Consider the following 20703-nt stretch of genomic DNA (forward strand, 5'->3'; position numbering starts at 1 on the left):
CTTGTTAAATATGATTTTAAAGAAACTCTTTCTAAATAACTAGGAAATATTACAAGGGAGGTACAAAGTGGGGTGGAAAGCCTTGTAATTTGAAATTTCTGTTCATCATTTTATAGGTCACAGAGTTTAACCCTTTATAAAACAAAATGTAAAGTCTGATAGCTGAAAAGGCTCTCCTCCCCTAAACAGATTTGTTTGAAAATATAAATCATTAAATCGGTAAGACTAGCAGGATAATCTCGACCATACATTGAGACAACTAAGAAAATTGTCTAAATCTAATACCTTATATCAGTACTTTAAATTGACCATAAATATGCTGATATCCATAGCACATATGTTCATAAATCACCTGGTGTCCATCCATATATCCTCAATAGGAAAAATTTTCTTTCTCTAGAGTTATTGTACACTGATCCTGATGGAGCTTTAAAAAGAGTTGCCGTGCAGGCTCAGTGACTTTGGGAGGACAAGGTGGGAGAATTGCTTGAGCCCAGGAGATTGAGACCAGCCTGGGCAACATGGTGAGGCCCCATCTCTACAAGATATTCTTTTAAAAAATAGCCAGGCCCAGTGGCCCGCACCTGTAGTCCAAGCTACTCCAGAGGCTGAGGCAAGAGTATCCCTTGAGCCCAACAGGTCAAGGCTGCAGTAAGCCATGTTCACACCACTACACTCCAGCCTGGGCAACAGAGCGAGATCCTGTCTCAAAAGATAAATAAGTAAATAAAAAGAGTTATCATTATCTTGTTTGATCTGGCTGTGATCTTTGAGGTAGATAGACCACAGATTTTACCTCTGATTCTGCAGAGTGGGAAAAGCAAGGCTTGGAGAGTTTCCGGGACTTGCTCAAGGTAATTTGCTAATGTCTGCGGGGACTTAGCACCAAGCCTGTCACACTGTAGCCTGGGCCCCTTCCACAACACTGGTCCAAACACAGGATTCTGGAGATGCAGGAGCCCTTGCTGGGCTTCTGGAAAGCTGAATTCTGGCTCTGCCAGAAGCTCCCCACGTGATCTTAAACAAGTCACCTAACTTCCCTGAGCTTCAGTTTCTTCCTCAGTCAAGTGAGAGGTTAGACTGTGTGTTCTCTGAAGCCCTTTGATTTTCTGCGGAAAACTGCCTAATCCCACTGGGTCTGAGAACAGAGGGAAATGATCTTTTCTGCCATAGATGGCAAGACCCTTCACCCAGCATAAGAGCTGGCATCTAATTCTTAACGGAATCCCTTGCAATGTCCAAGTCCCGTCAGAAACTACAAACATCTCAATAGTACCTCTGTGGGCTGCTTGGGTGTCATGCTGCTGGGTGCCTCACTTGCTGCAGGGCTGACTGTCCGCAGCAATTATACTCTAACCCTGTGCTCTGCATCGGGCAGACATCCCATGAGATTTTATTATCCCTCTTGGGTAGTTCAGGGAGTCATATGGAAGTAAATAATGCTGATGGACTTATTTTGGGCTGATAGACCCTTATCCTTCTAAAGAGGTTATACCTTTCAAAAGGCACAAAACCTTCTCCTTCATTTTTTATTACGAACAGTTATATCCTTTAGTATCCCAGAATTGTTCTTGGAAGTCGGAGACTCACAAGAGGGCCTGCAGCTGTGAGTGCAGAAGTCCTGAGACTAGGGGAGGACATCACCACTCTCCCTTGGCCTTTGGAGTCATCCAAGCTAAGGGCTAATATTTGTGATTAACAGGTGTTGATAGGAAATTGGGGTCCTGTGTCTCAGTCTTTCTGTGCTTCAAATTTTCTAAGTGTACTTCAGGCTGGCAAGTGGAGTTAGATCAACTTCTTACGGAGAGTATCATCTGCTCCGTACCGTGTCAGGTCATTGGACTGTGGGAGGTTATACTGACTGGTGATGAGAGCGACAGAGCATGAGCTTGGCTCCTGTATTCTGTGTTCTCTGCTCAGCCTCACAGATGACTCACTGTGCCTCACCGACTCCTCTGTCCTCGAATGAAATTATGCCATTTTTAACCCACTATACAAGAGACTTTCGAAGATTCATGGGTTGCTACCCCCAACAGTGTCTCCTGTGTACAACGCAGAACATGATGCTTTCTTATGTAAACAAACTCATTTTGTGGAATTTTTATTTCCTAGATCAATATTTTTAAATAAAAGACTACTAATTCGTTTTATAAACCAGGTACTGTAAGATGTTATGAGTTGACACTTGGTACCCTGTAAGTATCCAAATAATCAAAGAAGAAGAAAGTGTGAAGTCCAGGAATCCCCCAGCTGAAAAGAAATCCCCAATACCTGGAACAAAAAAGATGGAGCTTTTAGAGAACAGACTTTGTTTTTCTCCAGCTTTGTTCCACAACTTCCATTTTTAAATGTAAGATGTAGGGGAGATTTACAATACAGCCTACTTTGTCAGCTCGTATTATTTCATAAAGTGAAGGGTCAATTAGGTGTTATTATCATCAAGAGAGCATGCGGTAATGCTCCGTCTTGTAGATGCTGTAAAAATTACCTGTCTGATTACTTTAATTTATCTTTTGGCTACCGTCCGTAGAAATTCCCTCAGTCCCTAGCTCACAGGTATGCAGATGTACTGAGAACATTTAGGGAAATAAAAGCAAAAAAGTATATAATTGGGTCCTTTCCCCTAAGGAATGAACAGTGTATTTGGGAAACTAGGACAGACAAACGAACAAAAAAATGCTACCACAATGCAAAACTCCTGATAGGAGATTAAAAAAACGGCTCAAGATGGAGATTTTTAGAAAGGACTTCTTGAAGGAGGTGCATCTGTAGGCTGAGAGAGATGGTTTAGCAAGCAGGCATCAATGCATCCACAAAGCTTTATACTTCCAGGAAATCATAAGGGAAACAGGGTCTTCTTTGCTGAAGATCTGTTTATTTTGCAAACAACAAAGAGTTAGAAGGGCCTTGTGAAGTTTCCGTGGGGAATCCAGAAACTAAACTTCTGCCACTGGCAACTACCTCAAGATCTTTTCCCAAATAGCCTGCTCTTCTCCTGCTTCCAATCATGTCCCTCAAAGTCTTCTTTTTCAAGCATAAATATCCTTAGTTCTTGTAACCACTCCTCCTATGAGGCAGTTTTGCATGCTGCCATTATTTTAAGCACTCGCCTCTGATTGGACTCTAGTGTAGGGCCTCTCCTAAGGCAGGGGGCTCAGAATGGAGCTATGCTCTCCAGGAGTGATCTGAGGATGCAGAACACCATGGGGTAGTTGCCTCCCTTGATCTGTAGCCTATACTTCTATTAATATGGCCCATCATTGCATGAGCCCTTTTGGCATCCATGTCACACTGCTGACTCATACTGAAATTCTGGTCAACTAAAACCCATGAGTTCCCGTGCACTACTACTAAGCCAGATCCTTTTTTCTTTCTTTTCTTTCTGTCTTTTTTTTTTTTTTTTTTGAGACGGAGTCTCGCTCTGTCACCCAAGCTGGAGTGCAGTGGCATGATCTTGGCTCACTACAACCTCCGCCTCCTGGATTCAAGTGATTCTCCTGCCTCAGCCTCCTGAGTATCTGGGACTACAGGTGAGCACCACCAGGCCCAACTAATTTTTGTATTTTTAGTAGAGACGGGGTTTCACCATGTTGGTCAGGCTGGTCTCAAACTCCTGAACTTGTGATCCGCCTGCCTGGGCCTCCCAAAGTGCTGGGATTACAGGCATAAACCACCGTGCCCAGCCAGATCTTTCTTATTCTGTACTTACACTGTTGATTTAAGAAAAAAAAAAAAATCCCTAGGACAGAGTATGAGAAGTCATTTATTTCTATTCCACTTGATCATTTTGATAACAACTTCTCCAAATCTTTCAGAGCTAGACTATTAGCTTCGCCTCCCTGCAGGTGAGTACTTACCTGCTGGTGCAGCTAATCTCATGATGGATCTCTGGCTTCTAAAGGGCCAGAACTTCATTGTCTCCTTCCTATCCATAAATTCTCTGCAAACCTGGACGAATCTGCATCCTTAGACAAACTAGTGGGCCTCAATCTTCCTAAGTAAGATAGGAATAAGTGTGAATGACCATTTCCTCCCTGCAGTGAGGATATGCAACAATGAGTTCGATGTCTGCAAAACCCTAAGGAAATGTCACTCAGAGGCAGCATTAGACGAGGGGAGAAAAAGTTTATTTTAGGCTCTCAGCAGCTTTCGGAAGACTCGATTATCCTAATCACTACACATGAAAGTTAATGACCTCATTTTTGCAGACGTTTTAAAAATATGCTGAATTATCTGATTTTTGGTTGTAGTAACATCATGTGATGGTCAGTATCATTTTACACCTTATTTGTAATGTGAGCAAGTGCCATAAAGTATATCTGCAAGACTCGTTTACAATGACTCTCTTCCCTCCATCCCCTCCCCCAGCCCCATCCTCAACCCTACCCTCTTCCGTTTGTAATACGGGACTACAAAGATCTTGAGTTTAGGTTTCCGTCAGACTTTTGGAAACCTCTAAAAGACTTACCAAGCTAGCTTAGAAGTTCGTAGGCTTTCATCCCTGCCAGCGCAGAGAGCTCACAAGTAACTTGTATAATATTTATAATTTCAAGCTAATAGAAATGTCATATTTCAAAACACATCCCTGAGAGCAATTTTTTTTGTTCCTTATAGAAAGGTGCAGGGAACATCCAAATTTTTCTAGCCTGCTGTTCTAATAAGTATTGTGATGTTGCTCTTGTGACCCTATAATTATTAATTTTCCAATAGCCTCTCCCCGACCTTTCACGTGATTTTTAATCCAGGGCCTGGGCACTTGTAGCAGAGTGTGATCCTAGAACCAGCAGCAGCCGGCACCGCCAGGGAGGCTGTTAGAAGTGAGGATCTCAGGCCCTGCCTCAAACCTATTGAATCAGAATCTTAACTATGAAAAAATTCCCCTGGTGATTCTTATGCACAATAAAATCTGAGAAGAACAGATCTAGAGTAAAGGGATTTTCACCCCCATTTTACCCACTGTAGACCTTGTATTGTGATACAAACCTTACAAACTTCCATTTGGTGTTTATTAAAAGGTTAGAGACCTTAGTTAAAATGTTACCAGATTCAAATGTTCTGTTTATACATTCAGCTAGTTAACTGGCTTTAAAATACTCTTGTCGACCAGGCATGGTGGCTCACGCCTGTAATCCCAACACTTTGGGAGGCCACAGTGGGAGGACTGCTTGAGCTCAGGAGTTTGAGGCCAGCCTGGGCAACGTAGCAAGATCCCATCTCTACAAAAAATTAAAAATTAGCCAGGTATGGTTATGCATGCCTGGAGTCCTAGGTACAGGAGGCTGAGGCAGGAGGATCACTTGAGCCCAGGATTTTGAAGTTGTAATGAGATATGACTGAGATACTGTACTCCATCCAGCCTGGGTGACAGAGTGAGACCTTGTCTCCAAAAAAAAAAGTACTCTTGCCTTTCTGGGTTCTTGTGGAGCAGGGGTTCTCCCCCACCCCCATCAGGGACATTTGGTAATGCCAGGAAACATTTTTTGTCACAATTTGCGGGGAGAGGACCTACTGGTGGGTAGAAGCCAGTGATGCTATTCAGAATCCTACAGTGCACAGGATGGCCCCCACAACAAGGACTTAACTGGCCCCAAATGTCAATAGTGACAAGGTTGGAAAACACCAGTGTATGATTTATAAAGACTCAGATGTGCAACCATAAACCATAGAACACTATAGGAAAATAGAGTCATGTGGCATGTCACTATATGACCAGGCAAAGAACAAATAGACCGGCAGTGGCCGGAGTGACAGTGGTGGGGTTATGAGGGGCAGGGAATGGAAAATCCAGCCACAGATGAAAGGAGACATCTAGGACCACTGCCAAGTGGTACTCTGTGCACAAAGGCAGTCAGCTTTAGAGGACAGGGCTAAAAGGCTGGGCACAGTGGCTCACACCTGTAATCCCAGCACGTTGGGAGTCCAAGGCAGGTGGATCATCTGAGGTCAGGAGTTTGAAACCAGCCTGGCCAATGTGGTGAAACCCCATCTCTACTAAAAATACAAAAATTTGCTAGGCATGGTGGCGGGCGCCTGCAATCCCAGCTACTCAGGTGACTGAGGTGGGAGAATCGCTTATACCTGGGAACTGGAGGTTGCAGTGAGCAGAGATTGCACCACTGCACTCCAACCTGGGCGACAGAGTGAGACTCCATCTCAAAAAAAAAAAAAGAGGACAGGGCTAATGTTCAGAGACTGAACACCAGGTATGAGATCCGGGAGGGGTGGGAGGAGGTGTGGAAGAAATAGAGAGAGAGAGAGAGAGAGAGAAGGCTTCAGTTCTAGAGTGGATACCAGGTATGATCTCAAAATCATGTTAGACATGGAAAACAAGAAAGAATTTCAATTATTAGCATAGGAGTACACAGGCAGATTTCAGGTAAATCCAGTAAGATGAAGACTCAGGAACAAGGCAGAATCCTGCTTGCTAGAACTGGGATGCCTCAGAGCCAGGCCAGCAGCAAGCATGACCCCATGCCAAGTCAGCCAAGTGTTCAGCTAGAGTGAGCTTCTTAAATCCCTCCCAACGGAGAAGAGGCTTAGTGCTGAGTCTACAGCACAGTTGACTTGCAGGAAGGGGTCAAGGGCTCCCAGCTATGGAGAAAGGTAGACCAGAAGTAAGCCAGGTCCTGACAGTGGCCACTGAAAAATCACGGGATAAGAAATGGAATAGAACTCGAGAGGTCCTCTCGGGTCATTCCCCTACTGCAGGGTGCACCTAAATCATTTCAGGAAGATTATCTGCTCTTCAACTTTAACATTTTCAGAGGAAGATTTCTTAAGGACTGGTGGATGCCTTATAATCCATCGAAGTCAAAACTTCTTCCGCATTTCTAATCCTAAACACCTCTTCCTGGGATGTAAAGTGAGTGTCTTTCATCCCACCCTGCACACAATGTGATTTCTAACGTTAGGTAATGATAAACTGTCCTCTGCAACTGCCAAGCACAGCCACCCCTTTTCCAGGCTAAAGCATCTCAATTCCATTGGCGTGTTGCCCTGAGAGTCTCTCCCCGACCTTTTAATCCCCTCATTATCCTCTGGACCTGCTCCAAACCTTGCCTGCTTGAGATAGTTACCACCAAGTATGTATTTGTTAAATGGAAGCTATGTGCAGACTGCCCTTTTGCCATGGAACACAAAGAAGGAGGAATATAAAAGAATATACACAGTTTTGTTGGTTTTTATTAGTCTCTCTCCTCTCTCTCCAAGGAGTTGTCAATCTTTTCTGCACTTATAGTCTAGTTGGAGCACTAGTCCTCAGGCTAAATTCCACCGAAATATTTTGGTTGTTCAGCAAACGCTTTCACTGTGACCCTCACCTAAGAACAATAGAGTACACCATCAAATGGGATAGCTCTAATGTGAATTTAGCTCCAAATAAAACTAGGATAAATGCATTTGTTCAGTTCCAGAGAAGGCATCATACTGTCCTGTGGATTTCATTTCAAATGAGCTGCAAAACAAAGTTCTTTTCCATGGAAGGGATTTACTCAACTGAATTCACTCACTTTGCTGTAACTGGATTAATCTCATTTCACATCGTGTCTCTAAGTAGAAAAGTAAACTGATTGACAGCAGGCTAAGTGGATATGTTGATGCATCCAACATCAATGAGATTTATTCCAAGTAGATTGCAACCAGAAAATGGTGTCCTGGTTGTTTTTGGTTCTATAAAGCAGTCGCAAAAGTGCACCACTTTCGTACTCGATCTGAAAAACAGTTTATCAAAGTTACAATAGATGAGGTGTTGTGGGATGTGACAGAACGTACGTACGTCAAATGAAATGAGCATTTCTACCTTCCCAGATCTTGAAACGGTCTTTTGCCTCCCCAACCTTATAAAAAGAATCATTTTAGGCCAGGCATGGTGGCTCACACCTGTAATCCCAGCACTCTGGGAGGCCGAGACAGGTGGATCACTTGAAGTCTGGAGTTCAAGACCAGCCTGGCCAACATGGTGAAACCCAATCTCTACTAAAAATGCAAAAATTAGCTGGGTGTGGTGGTGGGTGCCTGTAATCCCAGCTACTCAGGAGGCCGAGGCAGGAGAATCGCTTGAACCCGGGAGGTGAAGTCTGCAGTGAGCCGAGATCATGCCACTACATTCCAGCCTGGGTGACAAAGTGAGACTCCGTCTCAAAAGAAAAAAAAAATCATTTTATTCTATCTGCATGTTCTGAAAGCCACCCTTTTGTATTTTTGAGTTGAGTTTCACAGGGCACTGCTCAAGGTAAACACCTAGTCCCACTTGTGGTTGAGCAGGCATTGACCCCACACTGGCTCCCTGCCAGCACACCGACCTGGAGCGACCCACCACCCTGTACCTTGCTCCACCTTCTGCTTTCTGCAGCACACTCTTTCTTCTCTCTCTTCTGCATCACTCTGCGTTTCCAAAACCACAATCGTGCCATCCCCTCGGGACTGTCAATCTCTGTCTATGCTGATGCCCTCTCCTTTGTCTCTCCCAAATTGCTGACTTTATTCCAGCCTCTGCTTCTAACGCAGTAAGACTGCTATTGGAAATTTTTTTTTCTGATTCTATAGCTGGCAGTTTCTATAAGCAGAAGTTACTTTGAAAGGAAAGAACTTGTGGAGATGAGCCTGGGGTGTCACAGGGCTGTTACATGGATCAAATGTAATAATATGTATCAAAAAGCAATTTGTAAACTGTAACATGCTCTCCAAAAGTAAATTATTACTGTATTATATGACCTTAGGGTTTAAAAAGCAGCTGGATGATATGTAAAAGTTCAAGGCTCAGTAGCATCATTGGAAAAGAAAATTAGAAGATGGGGAGGGGCATGGACGCTTCCATCAGTAAGCTAGGGGCCTCTTAACATTTTTTCCAGCCAAAGCACACCCATTTAGCTGAGAGCGTACACTCTGTTCTGAGGACTGCCTGCTCACCATTCTGGACCTAAGTCCTTCCCTCTTGATTAAGCTCCCCCATCCCTCTCATCGCCACCTTCCCAAATCCTAGCTGACCCCAAGGGCTAACCCCAACCCACCCTCCTTTCCCAGCTCTGCCCCAGATGAAGTGAATCTCTTTCCCTCCCGCACTCAGTCTTATGTTAGAATTATTTATGTGGGCATTGATCTTCCTGGATTGACTGTGACCTGCTGAAGGCAGCGGTGGTCCTGGCATCTGCCGCAGCCACCTCCCCCAGCAGCTCTTCATCACTTCCGTGAATGGAAGTGAATGGAAGGAACAGCTCAATTAGGATGGCAGAGGATCAAGGAGAGAATTCCATGGACCCAAAACATCCTGCAGAAAGACTGTGTCCCCAGAGGTTGGTCTCCAATTTGGAAAAATTCCTGCCTGAGCAACTGTAGGACCCCTCTGAAATGATACAGGATCTGTTAAACAGACTGGTAAAAACCCTCAGTAATGAGATGGTTATTATTATTCTCTGTACTTTTCTGTACATTTAAAATGTTTTCTTTTTTTTTTTTTTTTTTTTTTTTTTTTTGAGACAGAGTCTCACTCTGTCACCCAGGCTGGAGTGCAGTGGTGCAATCTCAGCTCACTGCAAGCTCCCCCTCCCAGGTTCACGCCATTCTCCTGCCTCAGCCTCCCAAGTAGCTGGGACTACAGGTGCCCACCACCACGCCTGGCTAATTTTTTGTATTTTTAGTAGAGACAGGGTTTCACCGTGTTAGCCAGGATGGTCTCCATCTCCTGACCTCGTGATCCGCCCGACTCGGCCTCCCAAAGTGCTGGGATTACAGGTGTGAGCCACCGCGCCCGACCTAAAATGTTTTCTGTTTTAAATTGAATGTAAGAAGATACCATCCTATTTAAAAGTTAGTGAGTTTAATAAGTTTTGTTATAACTTGATTTTTTTCCCTAAAGGTTTTCCTATAGTTGGAAGTATAAAAGTCATTCTTAGGTTCCCAGCTTAGTTGGTCCCCCATGAAATCACGAGTTCTTAGACTGTGTTTCACACAATGCCAGGGTACATTGCACCCTCACTGAAGGGAACTTCTCGTGCAGAGTGTGGGGCTCTTGCAGAACAAAAAGTACCACTTTTTAGCACATAAAAAAAATCCTTGAGCTGTTTTATTATTTTAATACTTTACCTTTGGTGGAGCAGAAATGATTTATTTGATGGTTTTGGCAGATGATTTTTTTTTAGGAATCATCTTTAACACTATTAGCCATGTAACTATTACCAAGTACATAATAGGTACTCAATTGTTATTTTTTTTTTTAATTAAAATGTGATGCACTTCTAAACTAAAGTTAACTTCAGTCATGTAGAATAGCAAGCAATGGGTGGAGTTTCCAGTTGCTTCTGTTAGGTATTCGTTATAAATCATTTTTAAAACTGAGAAGTTGGGGAAAAGATCAGACACTTTTATGGAAACTGCATTGATGACAGCAGAGTGTAATTTTGTTGATAGTGATTTGATACACAATTATTTGAGGGATTTACTGTGCTCGTGGATTAGCGCTGTGTTGTTACTGTAACAGAGGATTGGCGCAGAGCCCTGGCCCAGTGCAAAGCTCTCTAGCATCATTTCTTTTCCTTCCTCAGCAGCCCAAAGCCCCCATCTCTACAACTCCATGCAGCGCAGTCCTGGCACAGACCCCTAACCTGAAACTCCAGCCAATTTCTCTAACAACACGCCTCTCCCCTTCACCTGCCAGATGCTTCTTGTTCTCAAACACTGCACCCTGAAATTGGGAGCTTTCACTGAGTTAAAAAGGCAAATATAGAATTACCTAGCTCTATCAGTATTTTAAGTGCACTTGCAAACTTAAATGAGAGCTCTTGCACAAAACCACTTGAACTCTTTCTTAAGATATGCTAATTTTTTTTCTGTCTTTGATTGAACTGTTGACCTTCTGGATATACGACTAGTTATTACTTCAAGTATGTTTGGAACTATTCTTGCCCTAACCATTCTAAAATGTAATTAGCATCGAGACATTATTGTAGAAGCACAGCACCTGGGGCTGGGATCTCATTAGATGGCAAAAATTGAGCAGGATTGTGCATGCTTCATGCTCAAAATATCTCTAAGAAAAATTCATGGCATTGGGGGAAAGTTAAAATTGGTGATTTCGTAGGCCCTCTCTTGCTCACATATTTGATTTGTATAAGGATCCAAGCAGAGAGGAGATTGTAGTTCTTCTGTTTAAAAAATGAAAGCAACTCTATTTTCTTAGAACTCTTCTTATGTAATGTGGCTGCTGTCACATCTCTGGGTCAACCAAAACCAAATTAATACATTTTCTGGCTCTAGCTTTTTCCCCCCTCAAGAAATGCATAGCATTCTTAGGCATTATCTGATTTATCCTTGCAACAACAGATGTTACAGAGAATGAATATTCTCTAGGAGGTAGTTAACAAAATATGGAAAAACTGAGGCCCAAAGAGGTACTATAACTCATGGGTTATTCACACTCCTCCCTGAACATTCCCCCATCTCTTCTACTGGGGAGGAAGCTCTTTATTTTCTGAATTGAAAACCATTTCATGCCTCCTGCTCAGTTATTTCAGTACTGGCTCCTAAGTTTGGCACCAATCCCAACTGTTATGAAATCGCATACGAATAGTAATGTTCTTCATTCCTGGGATCACAAAAGGTTATCATTTCAAGTTCATTTCAGGGCACTTTAGATGTCCATATTAGGCCCTAAATGATTGGAACCATCGGGAGAGGGCTTGCCTGACTCTGCCATTCACCTCATTTGTAAGTCTCTACCATGTTTGGACACTGAGTTGTGTCTTATTGTTTAAAAAATAACTTCTCATTATAATAACATTTTCCCTTAATTGCAAAAATATTTCTGACCTGAATTTATTCTTGTCATAGCTGTGTGAGCAAGCAGAGTCTTGTTTGCCTCTACAATATATTAATAATGTATTAATTAGCTTCCCAGTGCTGCCCAAACAAGGAACAAAAAGGATTTATCTAAATCATGAAAACTGAAGTGAAGCGAACACTTTGGTAAATATATTTTAAGGGCAGTCTCAGCATTAGGTAGTGTGGCAAATTTTTGTCCTGACTTTTGAGAGAAGATAACCAAAAACACCACTCAACAAAACATTTGTTTAGTACCTACTATGCACAAAGTCTGAGAGGTAAAGGAGGCTAAGACACATAAAATTGGCCAATTTATTTTTATAGTTAAAAGGCAATAAAGGCAAGACACTATAAGTATTTTGATTTAGCTACAATTAGCTGAAATATACTAGATCAAATCATATGAAATTAACAGTATCTGAGGGCTGGCTGCTGTGACTCATGCCTGTAATCCCAGCACTTTGGGTGGCCAGAATAATCACTTGAGGCCAGGAGTTTGAGACTACAGTGAGCCAGGGTTGCACCACTGCACTCCAGCCTGGGCAACAGAGTGTGATCCTGTCTCTAAAAATAAAAAATAAAAATAAATAGAAGATACTGACAATATCTGACCCTATTTTTTACCCCAAAAGTGGTAATTTTATAGAATTTAATCTAATATTAAGGTACTCTTGTCATACTGTACCAGCTCCTAAACACTCTACTTTTCATTTTACTTCTATTTCTAAGCTATCGTTATTACAACAACCAAGAGAAGGTCAATACAGGTCAGAGATTTGACTCCTGTTTTTTATATATATTTATTTTTGTAGATTCACAAATAACGTATGTTTTGCAGTTTTAAGGTTTCTAATTATATTAGACCCTGTTTTTTATTTTATTTAGAGTCATCGTCCTTGCTGCCTGTCCTTCACATGTGATATTCACCAAGTCAATTCTTCATGCCATTTCTTTCACAGTCTTTATGCAAACTCATTATCTCCATTTCCATCTATTCTTCAGAGATGTATGATTGCAGAAAACTACCCTTTTTTGAAATATAGTTCAATAGAGATTAAATCTAACATCCAGTTTTACCGGTCTATCCTTGAATTACAGGTTACTGAGAAGTCAGAACAGATAGCCATACAGGTACCCCACTAAATCCATTCTTCTATCTCCTTCAATATTTAACAAATATTTACCAAGCATCTATTTTGAGCAAGCATTGGAGTAAGTCCTCCCATAGATATGAAGTTGTATAAATAAGGATGCATGCATTCATGTAAATACAAGTTTAATGCTGGATATATATTGTTTTAAGTACCTGACATGTATTAGTCTATTTATTCCTATCTAAGGGGGTAAGTACCATTGTTGTTTCCATCTTAAGCACGAGGAAACTGAGGCCAGAGAGATTATATGAACTCCTAAAACCCAAACTCTTAACCACAGCTTTCAAAATCTGTCTGGTTATAGTGGAGGACCCAATGTCAAAAAAGCAAGGGCTTTTCCCAGACCATGAATACAATGTGTGACAAATTAGCAGTTCCTCCCCATGCCCTAAGATAGTAAATATCCACCTAGGCCAACTGTGTCTGTCAGAGAACAGAAAGTGGGCCTGTCACACTGTTTTCTCCCAAGAGGGTCCATCTGCCACCGCTCCTTTGGTACACACTAGGGGACACACACTGTCCAGCATATTCTTGCAGAGTCATATCTTACCCCACATCTTATCACAACCCTGCTAAAGGTCAGGCACTATCAAGAAAATGTTCACTCATCTTCCCGTTATGCCCAATGTGTGAACTGATAACACATCTAAATTCAAAGAAAATCAACAGATGTCACCTCAGTCAACCTGAAAAGTCTGGTGACTCATTCCCACCCTTCTCACAGGGCTCCTGCTGGGCTGCCTAGTTCTCCTGAACCAGCCTCCAGGCCTCCTGCAGCCGGGGCACAGCTCAGTGTTGGAGCCCCCTCTCTGCTACTCATCAGATGAGTGTTGACTTTCTTTGGTGCAGACATTTGAGTTGCATTTGAATTGCAGAACGTGCTGCCCCCGTTCTGTGCTGACTGTGACCCCACTGCGTGTGCCCGGAGTCAGGCTAAACAAGCTTGCCTTGGAAAAAATATCAGGGAAGGAGATGCTGACTCTTCAACCCCTAGAGTAAGTTCTGTCCCTCTGGAGGTAAAGTCATAATATCTAAATATGGCTCGATTCCTGTCAGGTCTTATAAATACACACACACATGTGGATGCTGAAACCGTGCATGCCCTGACAGCCAAAAAAAAAATCAAAACGACTTACTGTCTCATTAGCAGGACAAGACCTGGTAGGCCAACTCACCAGAATAAAGAATACAAAAAATGGGTATTTAATTTTTCTACACACGCGTGCGCGCGCGCGCGCGCACACACACACACACACACACACACACAATGATGTAATGACCCCAAGAGAGCTGGTTGCCCTGGCAATGAAGAATCATTTGTGTATTCAGGGATTTTCTCGTTTACATTTAAGCTAGCCACTTGAACTTCTCGAGCTTTCTTGAGCTTAGCTTTAGGTCTTCATCCCCAGACAGAGGTCTGACATCTGTGTCAGCCTCTAGCAAAGCAGGAAGCTTAGAAGTAGGACCAAAACCTCACAAGCCAGCCAGCCTGGCTTTGAATTTCAGCTCTATGGTTTCTCAGCTGTGTGACCTGGGTAAGCTACTTAACAACCTTGAGCCTCTATTTCCTCACCTGTAAAATGGGAATAATAAAATTAAAACAAACTTGCATGGGTTCATTATGAAAATTGGATCGATTAGATGACATAATACGTAGCAAACATTTAGAGCTGTGCCTGATTCTGAATGTGAGTTATCTGTAATAGTGACTTGAGATGAGTTCACACTGCCTGGCAGGAAACCATTCAATTCCTTTTTGTTTTTGACTTTAATCTTTGAAGCGCTTTCATCTCATTTCTTCTTCTTTTGTGTTTGTGGAGAAGGAGGATGTTTAGCCATCCTTGGAGTATAATCTTTTATTAAAAACCATTATTAAGTCTCTTCAAGTTTCTCTTTTGCAGTAAATGATCTAGATTACTTAATGGTTCTGTTTTACATGTTTTAATCATTTATTTGAACCGTCTCCAGATGTAGTACACACAGATATATTGTCTAGGAAAATTTGTTACTGAAATTCCTTACCATCTTTGGTTCATTAGCTCAAATGTTTAAAACCCATTGTGTCTATTTTTATTATTTAGTTAGTTATTTTGGCAAGACAGGGTCTCACTCTTTTGTCCAGGCTAGAGTGCAGTGGCACAATTATAACTCATTGCAGGCTCAAACTCCTGGGCTCAAGCAATCCTCCAGCCTAAGCCTCCCCAAAACTCATTATTCCTAAGAGCAAAGTTGAGTTCCATCATATTGTCAGTTGGTTTCTCTCCATCATATTGCCAGAACCATCTAATTCTCAGATGCATAGTTTAGGACAAGCCAAACCAGAAGAGACCATAGGTCATTCATTCATTCAACATTTACTAAGTGACTGCTGTATGCCAGAGGCTGGGCTGTGCTGTAAGATCACAAAGAAGATATTTCTCAGTTGAAAGAGCTTGCGGCTTGGGAGAGAAGACACAGAAGCAAACAAATCATTACTAATGCCTTTCCATTGGGTGCCATACTTGAAATGAGCAGGTGAGGCCAGGGTACCCTTGGGGCAGAAGGGAGGGAGGATTAAGCTCAGGGAACAGCTTTACAGAGAAGGTGACATTTGCACCATATTAAAGGATGGCAAGAATTGAGGAGTACAAAAAGGAGTATAGTCAAAGAAGAAGCACCCAGGGATGATTTGCACATTGTAAATTTGGGTAACCTTACATGGGCCTGCCGTGACTGAGGCCCAGGGTCAAGGAAGGGAGCAGAGTCATAAAGCTACCCAGCTCAGCCAAGGCCAGGCTAGGAAACCTGAGCTTTATCGTGCGGGCATGCAGAACCAGAGAAGGGTGCAAGAAGAGACATGGCACAGTCTGATCTGTTTTGCACAAATCACTCTGGAAGCAATGAAGATGGGAGAGTGGAGGTATTTGAGCTTAGAGTCAGGAAGGAGAAGTAGGATGCCGGGGTTGTGAGGAAAGACTATAAAACCCACACAAAGGAGGGCTGATGGAAAGATGGAAATCAAATTCAGGTATATTTAGGCCAGGTGCAGTGGCTCACGCCTGTAATCCCCGCACTTTGGGAGGCCGAGGCAGGCAGATTACCTGAGCTCAGGAGTTCGCAACCAGCTGGGCAACACGGTGAAACCCCGTCTCTACTAAAATACAAAAAATTAGCCGGGCATGGCGGTGTGCGCCTGTAGTCCCAGCTACTCAGGAGGCTGAGGCAGGAGAATTGCCTGAACCCCAGGAAGCAGAGGTTGCAGTGAGCCGAGATTGCACCACTGCACTCCAGCCTGGGCGACAGAGCGAGATTCCATTAAAAAAAAAAAAATTCAGGTATATTTAAAAGATAGTGTTTAGAGACCCATTAGTGGAAGATGCCAGATTTGAGAAAGGGGAGGAAAAGACACGGAGGAGTCCAGAAGAAATTTCCAGATTTCTGGCGTGGATAACTGTGAGGGCAATGGTGCCAGATAGTGCCAGAATGAAACTCATATAGGCTGGCACAAATCCACCTCTCAGAAATGCACCTCAGAGACACCCGTTCTGCTGAAGGTCAGTAGAGAAGGCCAACTTCATGTGCAAAGAGCAGTATGTGTATTTCTTACTAGCTATTCTTTTTAAAATACTTCTTAGTATATGGGACATACATGAGCTAAGATAGTATTCATGCAGGAGTTTTCATTATTCATATTCTGGCAATTGTGTTTTCAAATATGAGATGCTAGCATTATTTCCGTTATCTATGCCTAACATAGTATATATCTACGGTTCAAGATTATTAATTGTCTCCCCTGCCTCCCCACTAGAAGGTAAGCTTTGTGAAGCCAGGGATTTTCTCTCTTTTGTCCTCATCTCCATTCCCAGCCCCTAAAACTAAGTTTGACTCCCAATAGGTGCTAAATACTTAGCGAGTAAATGATTGAATTTCCATGTGGGTAAAAAGAAACAGTCATTTCCTTTACTAATGAGGAAAGAAAAGGAAAACAACAAACAAACCTGGACTTAAAACAGTTTTTACAAAAAGATCCAATTTGCAAAAATGGAACTGAAGTTTAAAAGCTATTTTTCTCCCTGCAGCCCTGCTTCTGGGAAAATCACAACTGCCAGCTTAGATGGTGGTTTTCACTGCCCGGTTACAAATTCTGCATGGTTGTACATATTGGCAGGACTCAGCTTCCTTAAATGCCATTTGATCAGTAGGGAAATGGTGATTTTCCTTATTGATTTAATGCCATTTCCTCTTTTATGAAAAATCCCACGTGCTGCTCGCTGGCACATGTACCATAAAAACTGAACGTAGCGGGCCAGAAATTAAGCAAGTCACTCCTGTTCTTCTCCAGCCATGTGATGTTAAACCATCTCTACTTTCAGGCTGGAGTGTTCAATCACTCTTCCTTTAAATTTAGCGCAGTGATTATTCCTCCTGGTGGATTGCACATATGCTCCTTAGATCTACAAAATACTCATTCCTGGATGAACTTTAAGCTCCCAAGAAATGCATGTAAAATACTGTTTATAAATCACAGGAGAAATGTTTCACATTCTCATTACTCCCAAGTAGTCACACCAAACCTTTCTCTCCAAGATTCGCTTTTTTTCCTAGTCTTAAGAGGGAAGAAGAACTTTGGGCAGTAGCACTGTGACAGTAATCACCACCATCGTACTTTCCATGGGTTTTATGCAGTAGCCTCACAGAAGTGACAAATGTATGGTTGGGCGCAGTGGCTCACGCCTGTAATCCCAGCACTTTGGGAGGCTGAAGTGGGAGGATCAACTGAGGTCAGGAGTTCGAGACCACCCTGGCCAACATGGTGAAACCCCATCTCTACTAAAAATACAAAAATTAGTCGGGCGTGGTGTTGGGCGCCTGCAATCCTACCTACTCGGGAGGCTGAGGCAGGAGAATCACTTGAACCCAGGAAGTGGAGGTTGCAGTGAGCCAAGATTACACCACTACACTCTAGCCTGGGCAACAGAACGAGACTCCGTCTCAAAAAAAAAAAAAAAAAAAAAAAAAAAAGTGACAATGTAGGATACCCTTTCATTGGCAAATATTTACTGTGAGTAGAACAATGTGCTAAGTCTATAAACTGCAAAGAGGAGTGGGGCTCGGTTCCCATCCTCTGGGGCTTACAAGGTAGCTGAAGTAAAACTCAAACCACAAAGTGAAGTTAATAGTCACCAATGAACTACATAGTTAGTAAGCTCTCCACTGGTTCGGAAGAGGGCAAGAGTAACAAGACAGTAATCCTAAAGGAGATGGACTTGAGTTTGAGCTGGACCTGAAGTCAGGAGCTGGAGTGAGTAAAGGCAGAGGGGTGGGAACATTTGTGAACCAAAGCTCAGGTGGGGGTTACAGCAGGCAGGGTGGGGATAGACTGGGATGACTTTGAATGCTATGCCACTCTAAGGACTTCGGACTTGACTCTACAAGCAAGGTGGAATTATTAAGAGGTTTTGAGTAGAAATGATGTGAGCTGAACAGTGCTTTTGAGAAACTAAATCTATCAGGGATTGGTGCTCCAAATTAATTGGATGTGTTTCAGACTTGAGATCATGAGACCCTAACCCAGGCTGGGGACAGTGGGATGTCTCCATCATACATTACATTCCTGTGAATACTTCTCAGGGATTCATATGAAATTGTGCCTCAATGTGCCTACCTGTCTCTGCACTGTAAGACAATGATATTGTGATCCTGTGTGCTGCTTGGAACCAGCCTCATTCCTTTAGCACCCCAGTTTGGACTTGGAATAGGCCCAAGTGTGGCCTGTACACAAACCTCAAAGAATCCATGTGGCATAGATGTAAAAGCTGGGAGGAATCTTGGAGCCCTCCAAGTCCTCCTCTTCAACTTAGAAAGAAGCTAAATCTTGCTCATCTCCCCAGTGACAGATTCAGCATGTGGCCTCAGATCTTCCTGTGCTCCAGCAGTGCTTCTGAGGCCAGTTCAAATTCTGCTTTGAGGTGTGCGTGTACCAATTCTGGTGCAATCCAGAAGCATTTTGGACGAATGAAGGAGTTGTTTATGTTTTCTTGCCCTAATTGAGATAGTTGAAGCTGCTCTCCCTTACTCTACACCAAGCCCCCAGATCTGGTACCTCCCTGAGTCCCTGACTTCATCTCTGCCAATTCCCTGCCTTGCTGCTTCCCCCACAACACCCTATTATTTCTTGCATCCTGCCATTGGTTGTGTTGTCCTCATTTTCTGAAGCCTTTACCTCCCGTCTTAGGCCTCATCACCTCCAGGAGACTCTCCATGGCCTCAGCCCCTCCCTTAGGTGGACCAAGCTTCCTCCTTGGAGCTCCATGCTACCCTGCATAGGGCTCAGTCACTGTGTCTCCATGATGTCTTACAATTGTCTATTTATGTGTCTGCCTCCTATCCTTCAACTGTGAGCTCCCTGAGGAAAGAAAGTGTGGGTACGCATCATTGAATACTCAGCGTCTAGCACAGTGCCTGGTACACGCTAGGTATTGAAATGTCTGATAAATAAATGAATGACAGTTGCATATTTGTCTTCTTGGTATATTCATTCATTTGATAAATATTTATTGAGTAATTACTTATAATCGAATTGGCGCTGTGTAGTTACACTTAAACATCAAAATAAACCTATCCTCTCAAGCTCCAAATTATGCATGCATAAATTATACATGTGAAGTGTTAACATGCACACGCAGCAGAGAGTGTGCGTATCTACAAATACCAGAGCTAGCAAATGAAATAAACTGTGTGCCAGATGTCCCAAAATTTACAAAGAACCAAGAACCAAAAATGACAGTTAGCTCCGTAAGCCCAACAAAAGAAAAAAAAAAAAAAGGAAAAGAGCAAAAAAGCAAAAGAACAAAGGAACCTTGAGCATAAGGAAGTGGCTATGGTTTTTTCTACATGCTCAAGCCGGGGGTGGGGAAGAGTCATAAAACCTTTCTGTGCTGGACCGGTTCATGTTAAGTCTGAGTTCCTCGATCGCTGGTTCTCAGGAGCTGTTTGGAAAATTCATTGCCATGCACGAGTCGGGGGATTGGTTTTTTTCCACTGGAAATTGTTAATGGGGACTGCATTAGCGGCCCCTTATCGCTTTGCCTGATAGAGAGACAGCAGGTTCGCCCAAACAATTCTGGAATCCTGATCACTGCCAATTAGGGGAGTATTGTCTGGCTGACATAATCAAGTGAGTATAAATATGTTTACCGTGATTGGAATGGGGAAGGGAGACTGCAGAAAGATTGAGGCAGAAGCCACCGCCCACTGCCTGGCTCCAGCCTGAATCCAGCCCGGTTTGTCACCCTGTGCTCAGCGGATGCGGTCACTGGCTTTCTGAGGTGGAATGCACAGTTGAGAATTCAGGACTAGAATTGCTTCTCCCAGAGAGGAACTTGTCTTTCCTTAGTTTTCCTCCCCTCTTCTTCTCTTTTTTTTCATGCTCACTTCTGTGAAATCTGAAAAGAGAAGAAAAAGCAGATGTCACGGATCACGTTTAATTCTGCCCCTGCCGGCCATGCTGTCCCCACTTACCTTCTCTGTAATGGAAAGTGATGGTGAGGCACAGTGCCCCGACTGGACCCCCCCACCCTCTCGGCCCACCGGCGTGTACAAGTTGGTCCGGCATTGGGTTTATTTCATTGTTGATTTGTGGAGCTTTGATGGGAATCCCTGTGATATGAATCAGCCCTGGGATTGAAAGACCCTGAAAAAAACAGTCCCTTGCAGTGGGCTAGCGATGGGAGGAATTGCTCACATTTCAGCAGCT

General features: G+C 43.0%; 1 protein-coding gene across 3 annotated transcripts in view; it reads left to right on the plus strand.

Annotated features, from left to right (window-relative positions):
• Nucleotides 1-20703, plus strand: part of LOC105464411 (GRB2 related adaptor protein 2) — a 74066-nt gene that overhangs the window by 5725 nt on the left and 47638 nt on the right. Inside the window, exon 1 of one of the 3 annotated variants that reach the window (XM_011712293.3) lies at nucleotides 17925-20124. The exons of 1 other annotated variant lie outside the window; for it this stretch is intronic. Coding sequence is in view for 1 of the 2 variants with exons in the window: in XM_011712287.3 (XP_011710589.2) it covers nucleotides 20374-20491 (118 nt within the window). In the remaining variant the exon portion in view is untranslated. Of the gene's footprint in view, nucleotides 1-17924; nucleotides 20125-20160; nucleotides 20492-20703 lie in introns of those variants that run through there. One more of the 3 variants, XM_011712287.3, reaches the window with a different exon arrangement.

Source organism: Macaca nemestrina, chromosome 15, assembly GCF_043159975.1.
Source record: "Macaca nemestrina isolate mMacNem1 chromosome 15, mMacNem.hap1, whole genome shotgun sequence".
Classification (NCBI taxonomy): domain Eukaryota; kingdom Metazoa; phylum Chordata; class Mammalia; order Primates; family Cercopithecidae; genus Macaca; species Macaca nemestrina.